At 41.5% G+C, this 19,280-nt stretch overlaps 1 protein-coding gene across 3 annotated transcripts in view; it reads right to left on the bottom strand.

The window, feature by feature from the left end:
- Positions 1-19,280, bottom strand: part of kcnab1a (potassium voltage-gated channel subfamily A regulatory beta subunit 1a) — a 121,115-nt gene that overhangs the window by 61,448 nt on the left and 40,387 nt on the right. The window contains exon 1 of one of the 3 annotated variants that reach the window (XM_083773985.1): positions 18,441-18,658. The exons of the other annotated variants lie outside the window; for them this stretch is intronic. Within the exon in view, the coding sequence (XP_083630111.1) occupies positions 18,441-18,652 (212 nt within the window). The 5' untranslated portion in view covers positions 18,653-18,658. Of the gene's footprint in view, positions 1-18,440; positions 18,659-19,280 lie in introns of those variants that run through there. 3 annotated transcript variants of the gene reach the window in all.

Genomic DNA, 19,280 nt, shown 5'->3' with positions numbered 1-19,280 from the left:
GACTCACTTTAGCTACCTCTAGCTTTAGGAGAGTAATGCAATGTTTCATTTTTCGTTTGTTTAGTTAGTGGCATTTGATAACAAATACCAGGCGAGGAGTGTCATGTTCTATTTCAGAACACTACTTAACTTTGGGTTCCCTTGTAATCTAGTTCATTCACAAGCAAGACGTCAGCTCATGCGGTCACACAGTTCAACTGCTTAAACAGTATTCCTTATACACTTTCTGTTCATGTCTTGGAAAGCATCGTCTGTGAGTACTATGACTGCAATCTTTTCTGATGTGTTCTGTACTTTTTGTAGCCATGTGTTTGTTTAGATTCCCCCTCTGCATTTGTGTTTGGTACTGAGCCCACGTTGTTTGATCATGCTAAGCTAGCGCTAGCATCCAGGTTGTTTGCTAAGCTTATACTAGTTTCAGTGTTTCTCTGTGCATTGCTATGATGTGACAATTTCACTGTTTTGTCAACTTTAATAGCTTTATGCAAGCTCTAAAGAGCCTTTCTGACTTTTTGTCAATTCATACGTAGTACAGCAATTAATGATTACATTTTATGATACAGTTCATAACAATTCCTAATGCTGTTTATATTTCATGGTTCAATTCATATGGACAGTAATATTGTATTATTGTAATTCATTTCACAGTAATGTGTAGTGTTGTAAAAACAGGTTAAAAACTATTTACATATATCTACAAGCTATTTACATTTTATATAGTAATTTCATGTCATTTAAAAGTGATAGTCTACTGTCTCTAATGCATAATGCTTGTAGACATTGTAGCTGTATGTTTTATGCTGTTTATTATTTCTTTGAATGTTTGTACAATTAGGCATTATTTAATTAGTGCTTCCTTTGTGTCATTATGTTTCAGTTTTACAATTTTGTCTTGATTGGTTTGGAGAAGAAGTAAAAGCCCCTTCAACTTTGCTCTGCCTCTGACCGTCTCTTCAAGTCAAGTGTTAGCTGTCTGTTTATTTGTGTACCCTCCACACACACTGAGAACAGAACACGCTGTCTTTATCTCTCTTTGTATCCACTTTCTCTTCTCTCTCTCTCTTTGCTCTGTGAACTCTGCTATCGATTTAGAGGTCAAAGTATTTGCAAATGTGTGTGTGTTTAAGGGTGTGTGTGTGTGTGTGTGTGTGTGTGTGTGTGCAGGCGCGCGCACAAATGTGTTTTGACTTTTGAGTGTGTTTGCCAATGCTTCTCAAAGCTGTAACCATGCCTGGATAATCAATGTGTGTGCGTGTGTGTGTGTGTGCGTGCGTGCGTGCGCCTACCCAATTCAAAGTTAAGTTACAACCTTGTCTACAAAATCAATAGGATTACTTTGGATTGTCATACTCACAGTAACAGCTGCATTGTACTCAACACTCAATGGAATCAATAGGCTCCCTCAGACAGCGGGGTTCAGGGATGCCCAGGGGTGTACATCTGAAAATTATGTCCCACTTGTGTACACACAGTACAAATCAAGCACACTCAGGAGAGGTATCTTGTGCTCGTAGCCCTTCAGTACAGTATTTCATATCTCCATGGAGACAGGAAGTCAAAAGCATGGCCTTTCATAACAGCTACTCTCAAATGAACACACACACACACACACACACACACACACACACACACACACACACACACACACACACACACACACACACACACACACACACACACACACACACACACACACACACACACACACACACAGATACACACAGATACACACCATCATGTGAGTGCAGATAAGCACTCACATTTAACTTCTTTGAAATTCTTGAACACAAACAGTAGTAGTGCACTGCAGGCTTGGGAAACTAACTCAATATTTCAGGACACAGATCACAGATATAGGCGCCAAGTACCTTGGTAAAGGATACCTCTTCCTGACTCTGCACGCACGCACGCACACACACAGGGCGCCACTGGCCTAGCGGTTAAGCGCATGCCACATACTGTATAGGCTGTAATGAAGCCTGACAGCACAGTTCAATTCTCGAGGCTGATGAGCTTAGCTGCGTGTCACTCCCTGTCTCTCTCTTCCTGTTTTCTGTCTCTTGTTTTCTGTCTTTCTCTCTACTGTGTACTATCACAAAATGCAGAAAAGCCCAAAAGCATAATCTTAAAAATGTGTGTATGCAAAATGTATACACATGTCACACATATGCACGTGAAAGGCAATATTTTTGCCATTTGCATGCCAACTCGATAATGAAATGATTGTTTTGATTTTTGTGAAATGGGGTCACATCTGTGAAAGCTATAGGCTAATTGGTGCCATGTAAAGCTATGAAAATATCTGCATACTGTAGCTTTACGCCAAGATTTCACAAATAGTTATAGCTCTCTTAGTTATCACACCGGCAGGTGTTTCTTGGTCTGCCCCTCTTCTCTTCTCCCTTGTGGGTTCCTGAACAGGGCATATCTTGTGATACTAGATGCAGGCTTGCGAAGAGTGTGGCCAATCCATCGCCAGCGTCTTTGGAGAATTTCTTCTTCCACAGGGTGTTGGATGGTTCCAGGTTACTGATTGTGTTCAGAGGGTTCTTCTAAGGCAGGTGTTAACGGTTGTTCTCCAGGTTTCTGCTCCATACAGCAGAACAGGCTTCACCATGGAATCATGGAATTACAGATCCTGATCTTGGTTTTTATGGGAAGATCTGAGGATCCCCAGACATTCTTCAGCTGATGGAAAGCTGCTCATGCCTTTCCCATCTGAACTTTCATGTCGGCTTCTGTCCCGACAAGTTTGTCAACGACACCGCCTAGAGAGGTGAAGCTCTCCACCTCCTCTAGTACTTCACCTTCTAGTGTGACGGGGGAGTTCCTGATAATGTTGGTGATCTTCTCAGGCACCCCATATTGTCTCAGTAGTTTCCAGATTGTCTCCCTATCCACACTGTCAAACGCTTTTTCATAGTCAATAATATTGACATAGAGAGGCAAGTTCCACTCCAATGATCTGCAACATTGCAATCTGGACTCTGGTACATGCGGGATCTATTCTTTCGGAAACCAGCTTGATGGTCTCGGAGGTGTGGGTCAACTACACTCAATCTAATCTAATAGCACTCTGATGAACGTCTTCCCTGGTATAGACAACAACAGTGTTATATTTAGACAACTGACGAAGGTCAGGTGCTATATATATAACACACCTCTGGGTGAAAGGGGATATTTTGTGGGCTTAAACAGAGTTGAGAAAAATACGTTCACAGAAGGTGTATTGCGTGATAATTGTCCGTTGAGAACATTTACAGTGGCTGTAGAGCTAATCTGTATAACCACCAATCTTTTATACACTCTCTGCCTGTTTGTCTACAGTACTCAGTAAACTCCTCAGTGGTATTTTATTCATTTTCACACTGGAGTTGAATTACAGCAACGCTGAGGATACTAATACTCACTGTGTACCCTCTGCCCTGGCTCTGTGTATGTGTCTTGTTTCAGTCCATCTATCTTTCAGCCACTGTGTGTATCCTGTCTCTCTACAGAGTGGTGATACACTGAGAAATGTGTTACAGCACCGTGCCTGACTGCTGTGTTGACTATCTTTGATCTGGCTTCTGCGAATACTCTAATTGTGGCCCCAGGATGATCCCATGTTCTCTGCATGATACTGTACATCTGCAAAGTCTCTCTCTCTCTCTCTCCCCCTCCTTCTCTCTCTCCCTCCTTTCCTTTCTCCCCCTCTCTCTCTCTCTCTCTCATATTACCCGTGACAGGTTATTTTGACAGCCTCTCTTTAAATACACACCAGCATCTCCACTTGACAGCAATGGTAGGAAGGGAAGAAAGGAAAGAGGGAAGAGAGTTGGCTGTAAAATATCAACTCTGTCATGCTGCGCATTCAAACATTTTGGTGGAATATGTTGTGCTAAAGACCTGAGAGAGGCTGTGCCACGTTACATGTAAAAGGAAAACAATTATGATTCTTTTTTTTTACTAATAGTCTTAAGGACTATTAGTAGGAGGGAATGTGGTATATGGTGAATCATATAGCATATTAATAACTACATGGTTAGTCATAGTTGTAACTTCTCCTCCGACATCATTTAACTGACCACCTTTGGGCATGGCTCAAACTGGTCTAATTGTACTTCTCATGTGAAACCGGCTATAGACCCAAAGACAGTCGTTATTTACCATAGTAAAGAATGTTTACACTATAATACCTTAACCAAAAGGCCTATTGTCTCTATAGGGGCTTTTGAAGCTTGCTCCCCTGTTGTGAATCTAGAATCTTCTGGTGCCAATTTGGCTGGAGAAAGCGACTTCTATCTTTTTCACTGAGTAGCTGTTTCACATTTAACTTAAAGAATGACTTTTAACAATCTTCTGTCATTATAGAATAATGAGAAACTGTTACTAAGTGAGTGCATTTTGTACGGATTTAAAATGTACTATCAGACAGGGTATTTTTTAATGATTATAGTTTTATTTACTGGGTTAAACTGTTTAATTCATTTCTTAATATAGAGTCTGTACAATTTAATTTATTTCCGTTATGTTTTAACTACGTTTTCGTTTTATTTCAAATGTTTGTTGACAGGGCCTGCCTCTCTCTACCGGAAACAGCTACTGACCCAGATCTCATTGGTCAAAAGTCAGGAAGCGCCTATTTCATGTCCGGTGAGAGGGACCTTGAGCTGTGGTCTTTGTGTGTATATAACAAGCTGTATTAATTTTCTCTGGGCTGTTGAACTCTGTCTCACTTTTGGCTCCGGAGATTTGGTTGAAACAGACAACCTTGTACCTTTTTTACATGCTGCTTTGTAGCGATTTCATCTCGTGTTTTGCCAAATAAATGCTGAGATTCTGAGAACATTATCACGTGAATCCTCTTTCCTTCCCTTTCTACACTTTGGTCTGAGACGACACACATCAGGGATTTTAAACCACAACATGTTTATTTTATTGTTTTATCTTGATTGTTTTGTTCCACTTTTGCTTTGGCAATGTAAATGTTTTCTCATGCCAATAAAGCTCCTATGAATTGAAAGAGATAGAGAAAGAGAGAGAAACACAAGACAAGACAAGACAAGACAAGACAAGACAAGACAAGACAAGACAAGACAGAGAAAGAGATACAGAGGGGGGCTCGTTCTGTTCCTCGGACATTGCAGAGAGCAGTAGAGTTGATGATTACAGTATGTGAACAGGGAGAATTGTGAAGCATCTGCCTCCAGGACTGACAGAAGCGAGCACAGAGAATAAATTGCCATCATTATAGCGATGACCACAGAATAACAGAGGGCAGAAATAGATCTTGTATTTGACCAAGACAAAAGCAAACCGCTCTGCCCATCTACAAACCATTATTTCTCGACCCCAGTGCAGGAGGCTGTTTGTTGACATAAACGCCACATCGGTCCAGTATAGATTTTGTGCAGTAGCAGCTATTGTCTTTTCCCAACCATACATCATGCATCTATTCATATGCCAACCATCCAATAACACAACGCAGTTACTTCACAGCATTGAGCTAGTGTGGAAGATGAGAAATAGTCGCTGCCAGCACCTTTCTTCACCTTGGCATTGTTATTGTGAGCTACATGAGAAGCATTGAAAGGAATTCAGAATAGATAATAGAATTCCACATTATGCAGTTTTACCACAATATTGCCACATATTGCACAATCATTATGCTGGCTAGGTCATTCGTACTGTCATCAAGAACCTTTCTTTCAACTTCAACAACAATCACCCTGACATCCTTACGGATTACAGTGATCTCAATGATCTCAGTTTTCCAAACAGCTTCCTCTCTGTTGTTCTGGAAGCTTTACATACCATAAAGACCTCGACTGGTGAACGTAGACCCCTTCTTTTTTAAAGACAGCTGCACCTCTAATTGTACAATTTACAATTTAGGCATTTAGCAGACGCTCCAGAGCGACTTACATTAAGCAAAAACAAAAGCATGGCATACATACATCACATATCACATATATAAAAAGTAGTTATCATGAATCATGTATAAACTAAGAACGTAACAGTGGAGTATCTATGTCAACTATACATACTATACTAAATTATATATTATGTACAGTATTTGAAAGTGCCTCGGGATGGTTTTGGGATTATGCAATGAGGAAGGTTTCTTGTTCATGGAGTCATGGACCAGCATATACAAATGATGTACTGTACCAATTAGCAATTAGCACAATTTTTATTTCAGCTGCGTGCCGGTGTCATGCTCATTGAATAATCCACGGCGTGTTGTGAGCTTGTGGATCTGCTATTCACGACAATACCACTAAATATAAATCTGGCTTTAGTCTCAACTATATAGATGCCCTATTGTTACAGTTGGTTAAAGAAATCAAAGTACCTCCGGCCAGTCAATATATTATGATCTAATTGTCACATTAGCTGAACTAAGTGTCTCTCCACTCCAGGATTGTAGTTTACTGTTCTCTGAGGTTCCTGCAGGTTACATGGATCAAATTCCTGAAAGAGAGGACTGCCTGGAGTCCAGTCATACATAAATTAACTTGGGATCAATTTACTGTATACTATACACTGCTGTAGAGTGTTGAACGTAGATATGGAAAACAATATGTAGCATGAGAGAGTGGTGTAGTATCATATATCACCATTATGCATTGTATGAAGTGGGGTCATGCTGTGCTTACACTGCAAGTGTCATCGTACACACTATGAAACGTCCCATTCCTGCTCAGGCAAATTACTTAATTATTATCACGCTGGTGTACCTATTTTGCACATGTCATTATAGGCGGAAATGTATGCTATTTGTCATACAACCATTCATGGTTAGGTGGTGGTGTTAAGTGATTCTGATTGTAGTGTTTTGCGAGTAAATGCCATGAATTAATTATGAGTACAATTTGAACCAGTACTAGTGACGCATCATCCTGACGTACCAGGAAGAAGCTCAACCAGGGAAAACAGAATGACACAGATCTCAGGCTCTCTCGCTCTCTCTCTCTCTCTCTCTCTAGTGTGAATATCATCTTATTTCTTATAGTGTGGTACGAGGTGTATTTCTGTAGGATTTTTTTGCTAAAAGTGATTCTTTTGCTTTGTTGGCTTTCATAGGGACCAAACTGTCAGAAAATGATGGGGTTCAAATTTTCCCGACCCCCACCCCTTATTTGGGGGGGTCATATATTTTGGGACCTCCCATAATAGTACGCCAGACAATTAATGTCAGAGTTTCATAATATTAGGGTTGTTTTATAGGTTTTTAAATATTCTGAGTTGATTTCTTACACTTTGAAAGTAGCCAGAATAATCTTTTCAGACTTTTGGTTGGGGTCTTTCTTCACCCGGGGCCCCCCGGACTCATCTCAGTACTCATTACATTGCTCGCTCTGCTCCTGTTCCAGAACAATGTCAAATTAGATAATAATTTAAGCATTAAAAGTTTTTATAGCTGGGCACTGATTACAAAAAAGGGTAGTAGTTAATACCAGGGGTCTTCCACAGGGGGCCAGGACTAGTTTTGCCCCTATTCTTGCACCCATATATGTGATTTGCAAGTATTTCGAATAGTATTAGAATATCTTGCGTTTATGTAAAGTACTTTGATAGTTTATTAGTATGCTACCATTATTGTTGACAGATGTTACTGCAGTGAATAAAGGTATTGCAACTTCTCACTTTGGGCACGAACGTGTCCATTTCACACACTGCGCTCACACTAACAAAACAACACACACACACACACACACACACACACACACCTATCCTCTTAAAGAGCCCATGGTCAATTATGCCTACAATACATTATTTGCAGGATCTATTCATCTTCGTCATCATCATCTTGAATGTCCTCCCAAATAGTGTTGACACAGTCTCCACCATAGCATTTGCAGAGAGGAGTGCAAGGCAGGTTATTGTTTGAGCAGCTGCACCGTCCCTTGCAACCTGCTTTGCAAGCACATTTTGATGAGCTCAAGTACTGCCTTTGGAGCAGGGAGGGCAAGACACCTGACTGGAACATACCCTCCACTATCTGAATTCCATCCATTTTGTTCGATTAGTGGAAGCTCAGGGAAATTTGTCAGGTATGAATGACTTATCCCGCATTGTGACGTAGTTGGCACAGAGTTGTGGTAGCAGTGCAGCATGAGTTGGAGGTAGCATCTCACCCTCCAAGTTCTTTGACCGAAATAGTTCCCATCTGAGTAATGGCAAGGTTGTTGGGCCTTTTGGACTGTAAACACGGCATGCAAAATGCTCCAATGACTCCAATGGTGAGGGAAGCTTGCCGTTAACAAGCTCAGGAGGAATGGAACCCATTCCAAGGTCCTTGAAGCAATTAATGGCAGGATCATCATCATCAAGCCTCAAGTAGGCATTGACCCATGTCTTCTTGGAGATTCCAACTAATTTTCTTCCCCAGTCAGCACCAGAAAAATTGTGTAGGCCCAGGAAAATTGTGTAGGCCCAGGAAGAATGTAATTTTTTGCCCCATCTGACACAAGCGCTGATGAAACCAGACTCTTCAATGGTGTGTTCTCTTTGAACAGATTGCCTCCACAGTGCAACTCAATCAATTTACATTGCTTGAGAGCATTTTCTCTTGACCTCTGATGTGGTAATGTTCTTTCCTTGAAGACCTGGAAGCTTTTGGGAAGCTGTTGAGGTACTGATTCACTAGACCAGAAAGATGAGGTGTGGTATAGTGACTAGTCGGTCCAGAGCTGCTTCATCTCTACTGAGTCCAACCATCCCACCATGTCCCTTTAGCTTCTTGATTTCCTGCTCAAGGGCTTGCTCTGTGAAGAGATGAGTGAACGGTATGTCTGACTTTGCCACCACAAATTCACCTGACTTCAGTGCGTTCCATGTTTCTGAGTCATCCTGTTCAAGAGCGTTCATTTGGGCAAGATAGACTGGCATCAGTCGAGCATATTTAAGGAGATCACGGGCAAAGAAATACTTGACGAGTTCCTCTAAGGATGACAAGTAGCCCTCCCAGTCACCTGACCGACAACAGAAAGACAAAGAGAAAAGAGAAAGACAGCAGCAGCCTGGCTGATCTTTATTTAGCACCAATATTTGCTACACTTGGGTCTGATGCACCTTACTTTGAAAATAGCTGATCTACAAGCTCAAACTACAACCTTGTAGATCAGCTATTGTTGGCTAAAGTTCTCCTTGGAAAAGGGATGCTATGGTTCAAGTGGTTTAATGTAAAAAAAAGAAAAAAAGTTCCTATCCCACAAATGATTTGGTGGGCCCCTGTATAGTAACTCTGAGGACCCGCTAGGGGTCATGTGCCCCCTGTGGAAGACCCCTGGTATTGGCTACTACTATTTTGATCAGAGCCCAGCTACAAATACTTTTATGCTTCATTTATGATCTAATTTGACAATATTCTGTAGCAGGAGCAGAGCAAGGAATGTAATGAGAACTGGGATAGGCCCAGGGGTCAGTCCGGGAGGTCCCAGGTGAGGAAACACCCCTACCAAAAGTCAAAAAAGTTTCTTCTGACCACTTTAAAAGTTTAAGAAATCAACTCAGAATGTTTTAAAACAATACTAATATTATGAAAATCAGACATTAACTGGCTGGCATACTGTTCTGGGAGGTCCCAAATAGATGACCCCCCCCAGAAACGGAGTGGGGGTCGGGAAAATTTGAACCCCATCATTTTCTCATAGTTTGGACTCTATAGAACCAAGATCTGCAAAAAAATCAATTTTAGCACAGAAATCCTACGGGAGCTGTTTTTTTGACGCCTCGTACCACACTAGAAGGTGTGCAAAACATAGAGTATAGAGAGCAGACAGACAGACAGACAGACAGACAGACAGACAGACAGACAGACAGACAGACAGACAGACAGACAGACAGACAGGACAGGGCCAGTCATTGGAGCAATTAGGCAGTGGCTCGATAAAGGGGAACAAAGTCAGCAAATCTGGCCTGCGGAGGCCACACTCTCAATCTGTCCACATTCACGCCGTTACAGCTCATGGAACACAGTAAGTCAGAATGGCTCCCAGAGCCAACATGACATGCCAGCCAGGGCATGTCAAAGTCGACTATAGCCAGCGTTTGGCCACCCTGGCTGGCACTGAAAAAGTACAGCATTGTTGCACCATATCTCCAATGTCTTCTACAGTATATCAAAACTGTGAATGCGTTGCATTACAGACACAACTGTAAATGGTTCATTCGTACAGTATTGTCAGGAAAACACAAAAGAGGGAGCACACACTCATTTGCACCTTTTATCCAAAGCACTACTACTGTATATGCTAGGGATGCACCGAAAGGGAAATTCTTGGTCGAAACCGAATACCGAATATAGGAAACAGTTGGCCGAAAACCGAATACCGAATAGCCGAATACAGCTTTGTTGTAAAGCTACCTGATTATGGCAAAAGACATGATTATGGATTTTCATAATCGATTCATCGGGCGATTATTTAAACGATTAATCGGATTATGGCACCTTTTTTGCAATTACCTTTAAAAAAAATGCTTCAAGTTATTGTAGGCATGTTGTAACTAACAATAAAGACAATAAAAATGAATACTCCTTCAAAATTAATATTTTACCCCCTTTTTAATACAATTTGATTTCATTGCCATTTCTTGTACTTGTAATGATACTGTAATCTGTAATGTTGACTGTGTATAGCTGACTGTCTTTCTTCCCATTTCTATCTCTGGGACCCCAATTTATTTTTATTTCTATTGTAAAAATCAATGTAAATTTTGAGTGTGTATTTGGTTCCATTTTTGCACTCTGTTACAGACCGGCCCCACTTGGTTTACTTCCTAACTATCTATAATTTAGCTGGAACTCCCACTATGAGAACCACTGTCCTACACAGTGTGTGGGCACGCACGCACACGCACGCACGCACGCACAAACACACACACACACACAATAGCATGCTAGCTGATAGGGGAAAACGTTCTTATTTAGCAGCCATATTAGCATGTTCTCTAGGCTCTAGTATCACATATTGCCAAAGTTAAACAGCACTGAACAACTGATCATTGTTAAGCAAAACGTTCACGGACGTTCTGCTTCTGCTTTTGCCCTGCCTGTGCCCACTTCAATGCGCTGCTGAGATTACACACAGGTGCAACAAATTTGAGGAGCTAACGAGCAAGCTACTGCTAGTGTTCGTCGTAGCCTGCCTGCAAACTCACAGATTCAGACATTGGGGAGCATTTTTTGTCATACGACAAAAGAATAGACAGTGGCGGTGCTCACAAATACCATGTTTTGGGACCTGTTGATGAGCTCGCAGATTTCGCGGAGCGCATCGCAGCCACAGCACAGAGCAACTTGACGCTGTGTGTGTGTGTGTGGGGGGGGAGACTGAAGTTGGGAGTGAGAGAGAGGCAGATGCGGAGCGCTCTGGTTACGTTCAAGACAATCGCGTGTTGTGTTTATACCGACCCGGTGTTTTGACTATTCGGTGATATATTTTCGGCCTATTTGAGCCGAAACCGAATAGGCCGAAAATAAATTTTTAGCCATTTTCGGCCGAATATTTTCGGTGGCCGAATTTTCGGTGCATCCCTAGTATATGCATTACATTCACCCATTCCCACACGCATTCACATACCGACAGTGGAGAAAAACTTGCAAGGCAACCTGCTCATCAGCAGCAGTTAAGGGTTCAGTGTTTTGCTCAAGGACACTTGGACACCAGGGGTACCTGGGGATCAACCCGGAAAGATTCCTATTCCCAAGTGGCCGTGCTCTACTTCCAAAGCCGTGGCAGTCACGGCAGTCACATCAAAATAGAAAGAGGATGATGTCACATGGCAGTTATTAGTGCAAATGATATTTCACCACCAAGAGGTTACATCATACAGTAACAGAAAAGCTTGGTTCAGCTAGACCCTGGATACTGCAAGTCACTCAGGAACAATGTCTATCAAGAACAGAAACATATGACCTTCGGGTGAACTGGACGTTGAGTTCTAGGAAAAAAAGATCAAATATCACATTTCAATGTGAATGCATCTCTCTTGCCAATGACTGAACAATGGACTTCCTGGTCAACTTCATTTCCTAATCGACACAATTACCTGCCGACCCCATTCTTTCTATTTAATAGGATAGGCGAAACGATGGGGAGTAATCTGTCCGTCAGAAATGGACGTAGATTATTCTAGGTTTTATTGACTATTCTATACCTTAGTACTATATATTCATGCTCAAGACTTGCAAGCAGGAATGTGGGAGCTAGGGATAACACTGACGAAGGTCTCTTTACAATTTATGCGGGGAGCAAGTATTTTTCTGCCAGTTTTCCTTGTTGTGTTTTTGAGGAAAACTTGACCTGTGTTTTTGAGACCACCACACCTGCAGTCAAGCTGTAACAAAGGTTTCCCCTGTACTTTGGAGCTAGGTATAAAACACCTCATCAGGACAGAGGTCACACTGATGTCCCGACAGCATGACGCCCAGCGTCATATCGCATTGAAAGGAAAAACAAAGAAACATAAATACGACTTCACCGGCATAACAATTACAAGTGAAAGTGAAATAACAGTATAAGGAGGACTATCTCAGAAAGAGGACACTGCAAGCATCTTCCAAGACACTCAAGGGCACAGAGAGCCAAATACATGGTTTGCAGTCTGTCAGCCACAGTTCAGTGTATTAAAAGGGCATGGTTATTTTAATAAAGACTACACCGAGCCCCAAGGGCATGGTTATTTTAATAAAGACTACACCGAGCCCCAAGGACATGGTTATTTTAATAAAGACTACACCGAGCCCCAAGGACATGGTTATTTTAATAAAGACTACACCGAGACCCAAGGACATGGTTATTTTAATAAAGACTACACCGAGACCCAAGGACATGGTTATTTTAATAAAGACTACACCGAGACCCAAGGACATGGTTATTTTACGTGTCACCATAACAACAGATGTTACGTGCTGTTGAGTGTCCCTATGAAGCAGCCAGACGTTTAGTTCTCTTTCTATTAATTAACCCTTTATTTTTCTAGTTTTTACCCTCTGTTTTGGATACTGTCCCAATAACACACACGCACGCAGCCACGCACGCACGCACACACGCACACACACATTGCAGTAGCTTGCTATCTGGTCTTCCACACCATAAGTGTGTGCTCAGCTCACTTTGGAGACCCTGACTGAGTTAACGGCAGCGCTTTATGCCAAACTGACATCTGAATACATCCATCGTTTTCACCCCTTTTATTATGTTTGGCTCTTTCATTAGGTGATAAGGGTAATTGCCTCCGCAGACTGCAGATACATGCAGTGCACTATTTAAAATGTGCACTGACACATCCCTTAGGAAAGGAAAGATCAATCAATGTTCTATAGTTGTGTCTCTTGAATCTATCTTATGCAAATGCACAGGCGAAAGAAAGAGCAGCAGTCAAATGCTAATGCTGTCACGCTATTTGATGCACCTTTAATTGTGAGCTTGTAGATCAGCTATTTTTGTTTTGTTTTTGTGTTATTGTCTCCACCAGGCCGATGGCATGGTGGGTAAACTATGTTTTGCACTCCGTCTGTGTGTGTGCATCCGTCCGTCCGTCCATCTGTCCGTCCGTCCGTCTGCGTACAGCTAATCTCCGGGACCGGTCCATGCCAAACTGTGCACACAAACTCCCTGGATGCCAATGACGAATCTCTGCCCCGATTTCTCCACAATGGCCTGTTATAGTGCCACCATGAGGCCGATTTTTGCAAAACACATTTCTTTATATTACTCATATACACAATTTTGTCCATACATATGCAAATCGGTATAAACTATCTCAGGGCTCGATTTTCTTTTTTTACTGGTAGCACTGATGCTACCAATTTCAAAATTAAGGAGCACCAGAAAAGAAAATAGGAGCACCCACCAAAATTTAAGGAGCACCAATTTGTAATCGATTTCCATCCATAAAAACAATAATATAACAGTGTGGTTCACAAATAACATGAAAGTAGTTCAAAATGAACGGTATGCCACCACTGTGCAATATGCTGGAGGCAGAATTTAAAATGTAGTGCATCAAACATCTCTGTGTACAGTCTACACCAATTCCAGCCAATCACTTTTTTTTCACCTTTTCTAAATACAATTTCTAAATAATTGCAATGTAAATGTAACATGGTATCAATACTGTAGTAAAAGTATCAATACTGCTATGTAGAAATACTTATTACAAGTAAAAGTCTGGTATTTTCTCTCTCTCTCTCTCTCTCTCTCTCTCCGTCTCTCGCATGCACGGCTTGCATGCACGTGCGCGGGTCCGCCTCCTACTCACAACTAGCCTGGATCCAGCCCAAAGACCCCGCCCACTCTCTGAGTGGACTGCTACAGTCTGATAATCAGGCTAACTCACAACAGGTCGCTGTTTTTATATATATATATATAAAAAAATATATATAATATAATATATATAATATATATATATATATATATATATATATGCCACTACATTCTGTGTGGTGATTGCACACCCAACTCAAGAACATTTCTAGTCTCTGCAAGTTGATTTTCCTTTCTGTACAGAAATGAAATGATTTGAATGGAAAATGACGGGTTCCTCGAAGAAACAACGGTATATGCTTTGAAGAATGGTCATTTAGTAATGTCAAGGGAGTCGTAGTCAATAAGATAACCATGCCAGACCGCCTGCATGGTCCTATAAATAAAGTGGTTTTCAACACTTTTCATATCAAGGCCCATTATCTATTCTGCATTTGAACCACGGAACACCATTTGATGATATTTAGCCTTGCAGACCCAAAACTAAAGAGCATGTCCACATTTCTATACCGTATTTATCTCATAGGAGAGATAAGTCAAACATTGATCGAAATAACAATTCTTCTACATTATCTAATTGTGTAGACTTCTTGTAAATTAACTTAATTAATGGAGATATTTAACAATAATTTAACTCTTGAGAGTGTAAAATGGAACCGTTCAATTTCACACACTCAAGAGTTAAAGATCTATAATGGTCCGTTCATTTGGTAACCAACTCTCCATCATTTAGCTGGGGACCACCTGGAACCTACCTCAATCCCCGGACCACTGGTTGAGAACCACTGCTCTAAATGAACACTGGGTTTCACTGTGCAGTGTGCACAGACCACCACCACCACTGTGCCTTGATGAAAACACAAATCACAGCAATAACTTCAGCTTTTAATGAACTCTGCCCACAGTAGATTTATATAATAGAATTGGGGGCTAATGTACTTTCATAGCGAGATGCATTCTGCAGGAATAAAATTACAATGTTTATACTGTATGTTTCGGTACTGGTGCTATACACCATCTCAAAGAAATTAGATACAAACTTTCTCCCAGAAAGAAATGCACAGGCAGCTAAAATAAGTTATGACTGCCATAATCATTAACATTAAAACAAAAAAGGTTTTAAAAGAATATATTACTCTTCATGTGACCACCGCGCTCTGACTGTAGGTGCGCTACCCGTTCAAAAAAATAACAGTAGTGGGTCGCACACACCAAGACTTCAGTTCAAATTGTTTATTTCATATTTGAACAGGGACAAACGTTTCGACTATCCATCCTTCATCAGTGTGGAGTGTGACTGAATGTAGGTTCCTTTTAAAGGAGTGGTGACATGGTGCAGGTGTACAAAATCACCGCTAATCACCTCACATCACACCCGGTGGGTAATCACAGATTGGGACTGTGTAATAAAGTCGCTGTTAGCAATCAACAATGTGACTAGCAATTACATCTCAAAATATACATATATACAAAGCAAAACAATTACAGGATTGTTTAAACACAGCTAATGTAGGTCGCTGGGGACACCAGGCTTTTTTTTTGCCGTTCCTAAATTAGTTACATACATTAGAATAGAGCAACATTCTTTTTTTCTACCGTCAATAGCATCCATCCAATACATCATCCAATACATCAGGGATATCCCCATTGCGGGATTAGATTAATTTGATTTGTTTTTTTAAATTTAGAATGAATAATCCAATTAGTCAACAATATAGATTAGATTAATTTGATTTGTTTTTTTAAATTTAGAATGAATAATCCAATTAGTCAACAATATAAGGGGATGGCCAGGCAAAGTACCTTTTTGGGCCACAGGCATCGCCAATATCCCGATGCCATTCACAGAAACAGAGATGTTACATTCCTCATTCATGCTTTAAAAGGAAGCTACATTCACCTACAGTCATTCTCCACACTGATGAAGGCTGGATAGCCGAAACGTTTGTCCCTGTTCAAATATGAAATAAACAATTTGAATCATTATATTATATATATATATATATATATATATATATATATATATATATATATATATATATATATATATATATATATATATATTGTAGCTGGGTGGGGGAGGGAGAAATAAAAAATCTGTGACCTTGTTTTCAAAAAATCCAAGAATATGTACTGGGAGGCATCATGGATCATTAACCTATTTTAACATGAGAACAGCAAGTGCAACCTCTTCTTCCTCCTCAGGGAGTAATATTCATTCTGTTGTCTGACTGTAAGTAAACGAGCTGGCATTGTCTTGGCCTAGTCATTATAAATGAGATGCTTGGTTTTCATTGTTATGTGGAGAGAAACAGGAAGGAGTAAGTGGGAAGTGAGGGGGAAGGTCATACAGTAGGTCAACCCAGGGAGAAAGCCCCTCCCCACTGTGGTCCATGTATTCAATGGGCCACTGCATTAATGACAGCCTTCAGGTCAGCTGGACTAAACTAGATCAATGGGAGAGTTGCCAGGCCACTGCATTAATGACAGCCTTCAGGTCAGCTGGACTAGATCAAGTAAAGTCGCACAAAAGTCATCTTGAAGCTATTCATGAACGTAATCTTAAATGTTTGACAGCTGCAGTGCAGACTGGGCAATAAAAAGGCAGACAATGATTACAAAGGGAAATGGGTACTTGCTTTTTTCACCTTTGCTGCAACAAATGGGCCTTGATGTGTCTGGTATTTATTTAAAAGTAATTTAATGGTGGTTGTAGGCCTACATGTATATTATGTTCCTTTTTAATTGGAAAGAAAGAAAGAAAGAAAGAAAATTCGCCCACGTCCAAAATGGTTGAGAAATGACAGAGTTACTGTGTGGGCCCTGTGGGGGTCCCCAGGGGATCACTCTACTGTACTGTACTTACTGTCACTTACTGTCTACGTCCAACCAGGGAAACTCCCCCTGTCAGGTGTAAAGGAGCAACTTGGACACTCAGGCATGAAGGAAGCATGAGTTAAAATCCGTTGCTCTCCACATGTCCCCCATATAATAAGGGGACTAGGTTGGCGGAGGGTGTGTAGAGCCCAGGATCACATTAGATAAGACAGACGGGCACAGCCAGCCAGGGACACAGCCAGGGACCCAGGGACACACAAAGCTGTCTATAGGAGTGGTTGCACGACTCAAAAATAAGTGAGAAAGACGATGTGTAATGTATGGATGCAGGAGTGAAGGAGCAAGAGGTTGACTGAGTGAAGGGCAAATAGAGGCTCTAAGAACTCACTGTCAACTTGTTTTGTGATGGGCACAACACAGGAAATTGCCTGTCATTCATTGTCAATGAAAGATACCAGCAAAGTCAGACGTTTTGTGATATAGCTATGTAACCCTGAGGCATTCCAGACACCGTACTCTAGGAATTAACTGCTTCAGTGTGACCATCCTGTGGTATCACAATAAATACAACAGTTGTACACTGCACCGTAGCATTTTAGGAAATGTAAAGCAAGCAAGCTTGGAGCAAGCAGCCTTACCCAAACTATGGTAAAGACGTTATTTTAAATGCCACAATCTGAAGACATAAATTAAATGCGGTGGTATTTAATTTCAACACAGATTAAGGGGAGGTTAATCTGGCTGTTTCTAGTTGAAATGGAATTGAGCAACAAAAGAGAAACTCACAGAACAGATTCAAAATCATTCAAAGGACTGCACCAGTACCTGACTAGTAAACACGTTAATGCATGTAACACCTGTGTTACCTACTGTATGTGATCCCCACTCTGCACATTCCTGTATAGGACACTGTATTGTTTCCAATGCATTCATGTCAATGTCATTCATACTCTCATGTCAAGAAATAATATGACCAATAAAAGCTGGATATGACCCGAAGAAGATCCACAGCGGATCGCAACGTTATTTTGTAATAAAGAACTACCTCTTACCTGCTTTGGTGTGTGGGCTCTACCTTTTTGAACTCAGTAACTCAGCTGGATCATACAATGTGTAATAATGAAACATGCTTTGTTGTGAAAAAACATTTTTACAACAAAGCATGTCATTTAGTAAGAATGCACTGAAACGATCAGTTGACACCACTTTGCTGTGTGCTTCTTGAGGTCTGCAAGAAGCACACACGCACAGCGTGCACAGTGCATAGTCTGCACACACACACACACACACACACACACACACACACACACGGACACACACACGGACACACACACGGACACACACCTGTACTTCATGCCTGTGAGTTTCCCAGTCGATTCTTTCAGTGATATGTGGTGTCTAGGAGTGAAGGACCCAAAGCTGCGGGCAATGATGGCCACGGTGCGGAACTTTGCCCTAGCCTGATTGACCACGTTGGGGCTAGAGGCGCTCTGCTTGCTGTGGTCTCCATTGCCCCGTTTCAGGTTATGGTCCGTACACGCAATGGACACCTGCATGGCTGAAGCTGTGTGTGCAATGTAGCAATGTCCGAGACAGAAGAAAGTATGAATGGGAGGGCTGAGGGAGGATAGTATACGACTGTAATTCTGACTGAGAGAGATAAATCCCAAAGGGTTGAGTTCTCAAATCGTGTCTTCTTCTATTGAAGAAAAAGTGTTCAAATGTATCTGCCAAGGTCCTGGAACAGCAAAGTCCAAAATATGTTTTTTGCAGTGCCAGCCAAATACAGTGTGTAGTAGTACTGCTAGAACTTCCTCTGCCTTCTGTTCTTCAGACAACTCCCTCACTGCCGTGGTGTTCCTCCCTCCTGTGTGTGTCCCGTCTGCTGCGCAGGACGTCAGGAGTGATCTCAGAGTGTTGCTGCAGGAGTCCCAGGGTGAGCCTGCGGCGGAATTCCGATTTGAGCCGAATTCTAGAGGAGCTGGAGGGATTCCAGAGTGACGACACAGCACACACAGGGACAGAGGAAGAGATGAAGAGAGAAATGAGAGATAGGGAAGGGGGGGGAGATGAAGAGAGAGACAGCAAGAGAGATTGATGTGGTCCCGGCACTGCACGATGCCTCCTCTGCACAGATAAAGAATGAGTGTATGTGCGTGAGTGAGTGAGTGAGTGAGTGAGTGT

Source organism: Protomyctophum parallelum, assembly GCF_964188405.1.
Source record: "Protomyctophum parallelum genome assembly, chromosome: 9".
NCBI lineage: Eukaryota > Metazoa > Chordata > Actinopteri > Myctophiformes > Myctophidae > Protomyctophum > Protomyctophum parallelum.
The sequence above is the reverse complement of the archived record's forward strand: the minus strand, read 5'-3'. Positions and strand labels throughout refer to the sequence as shown.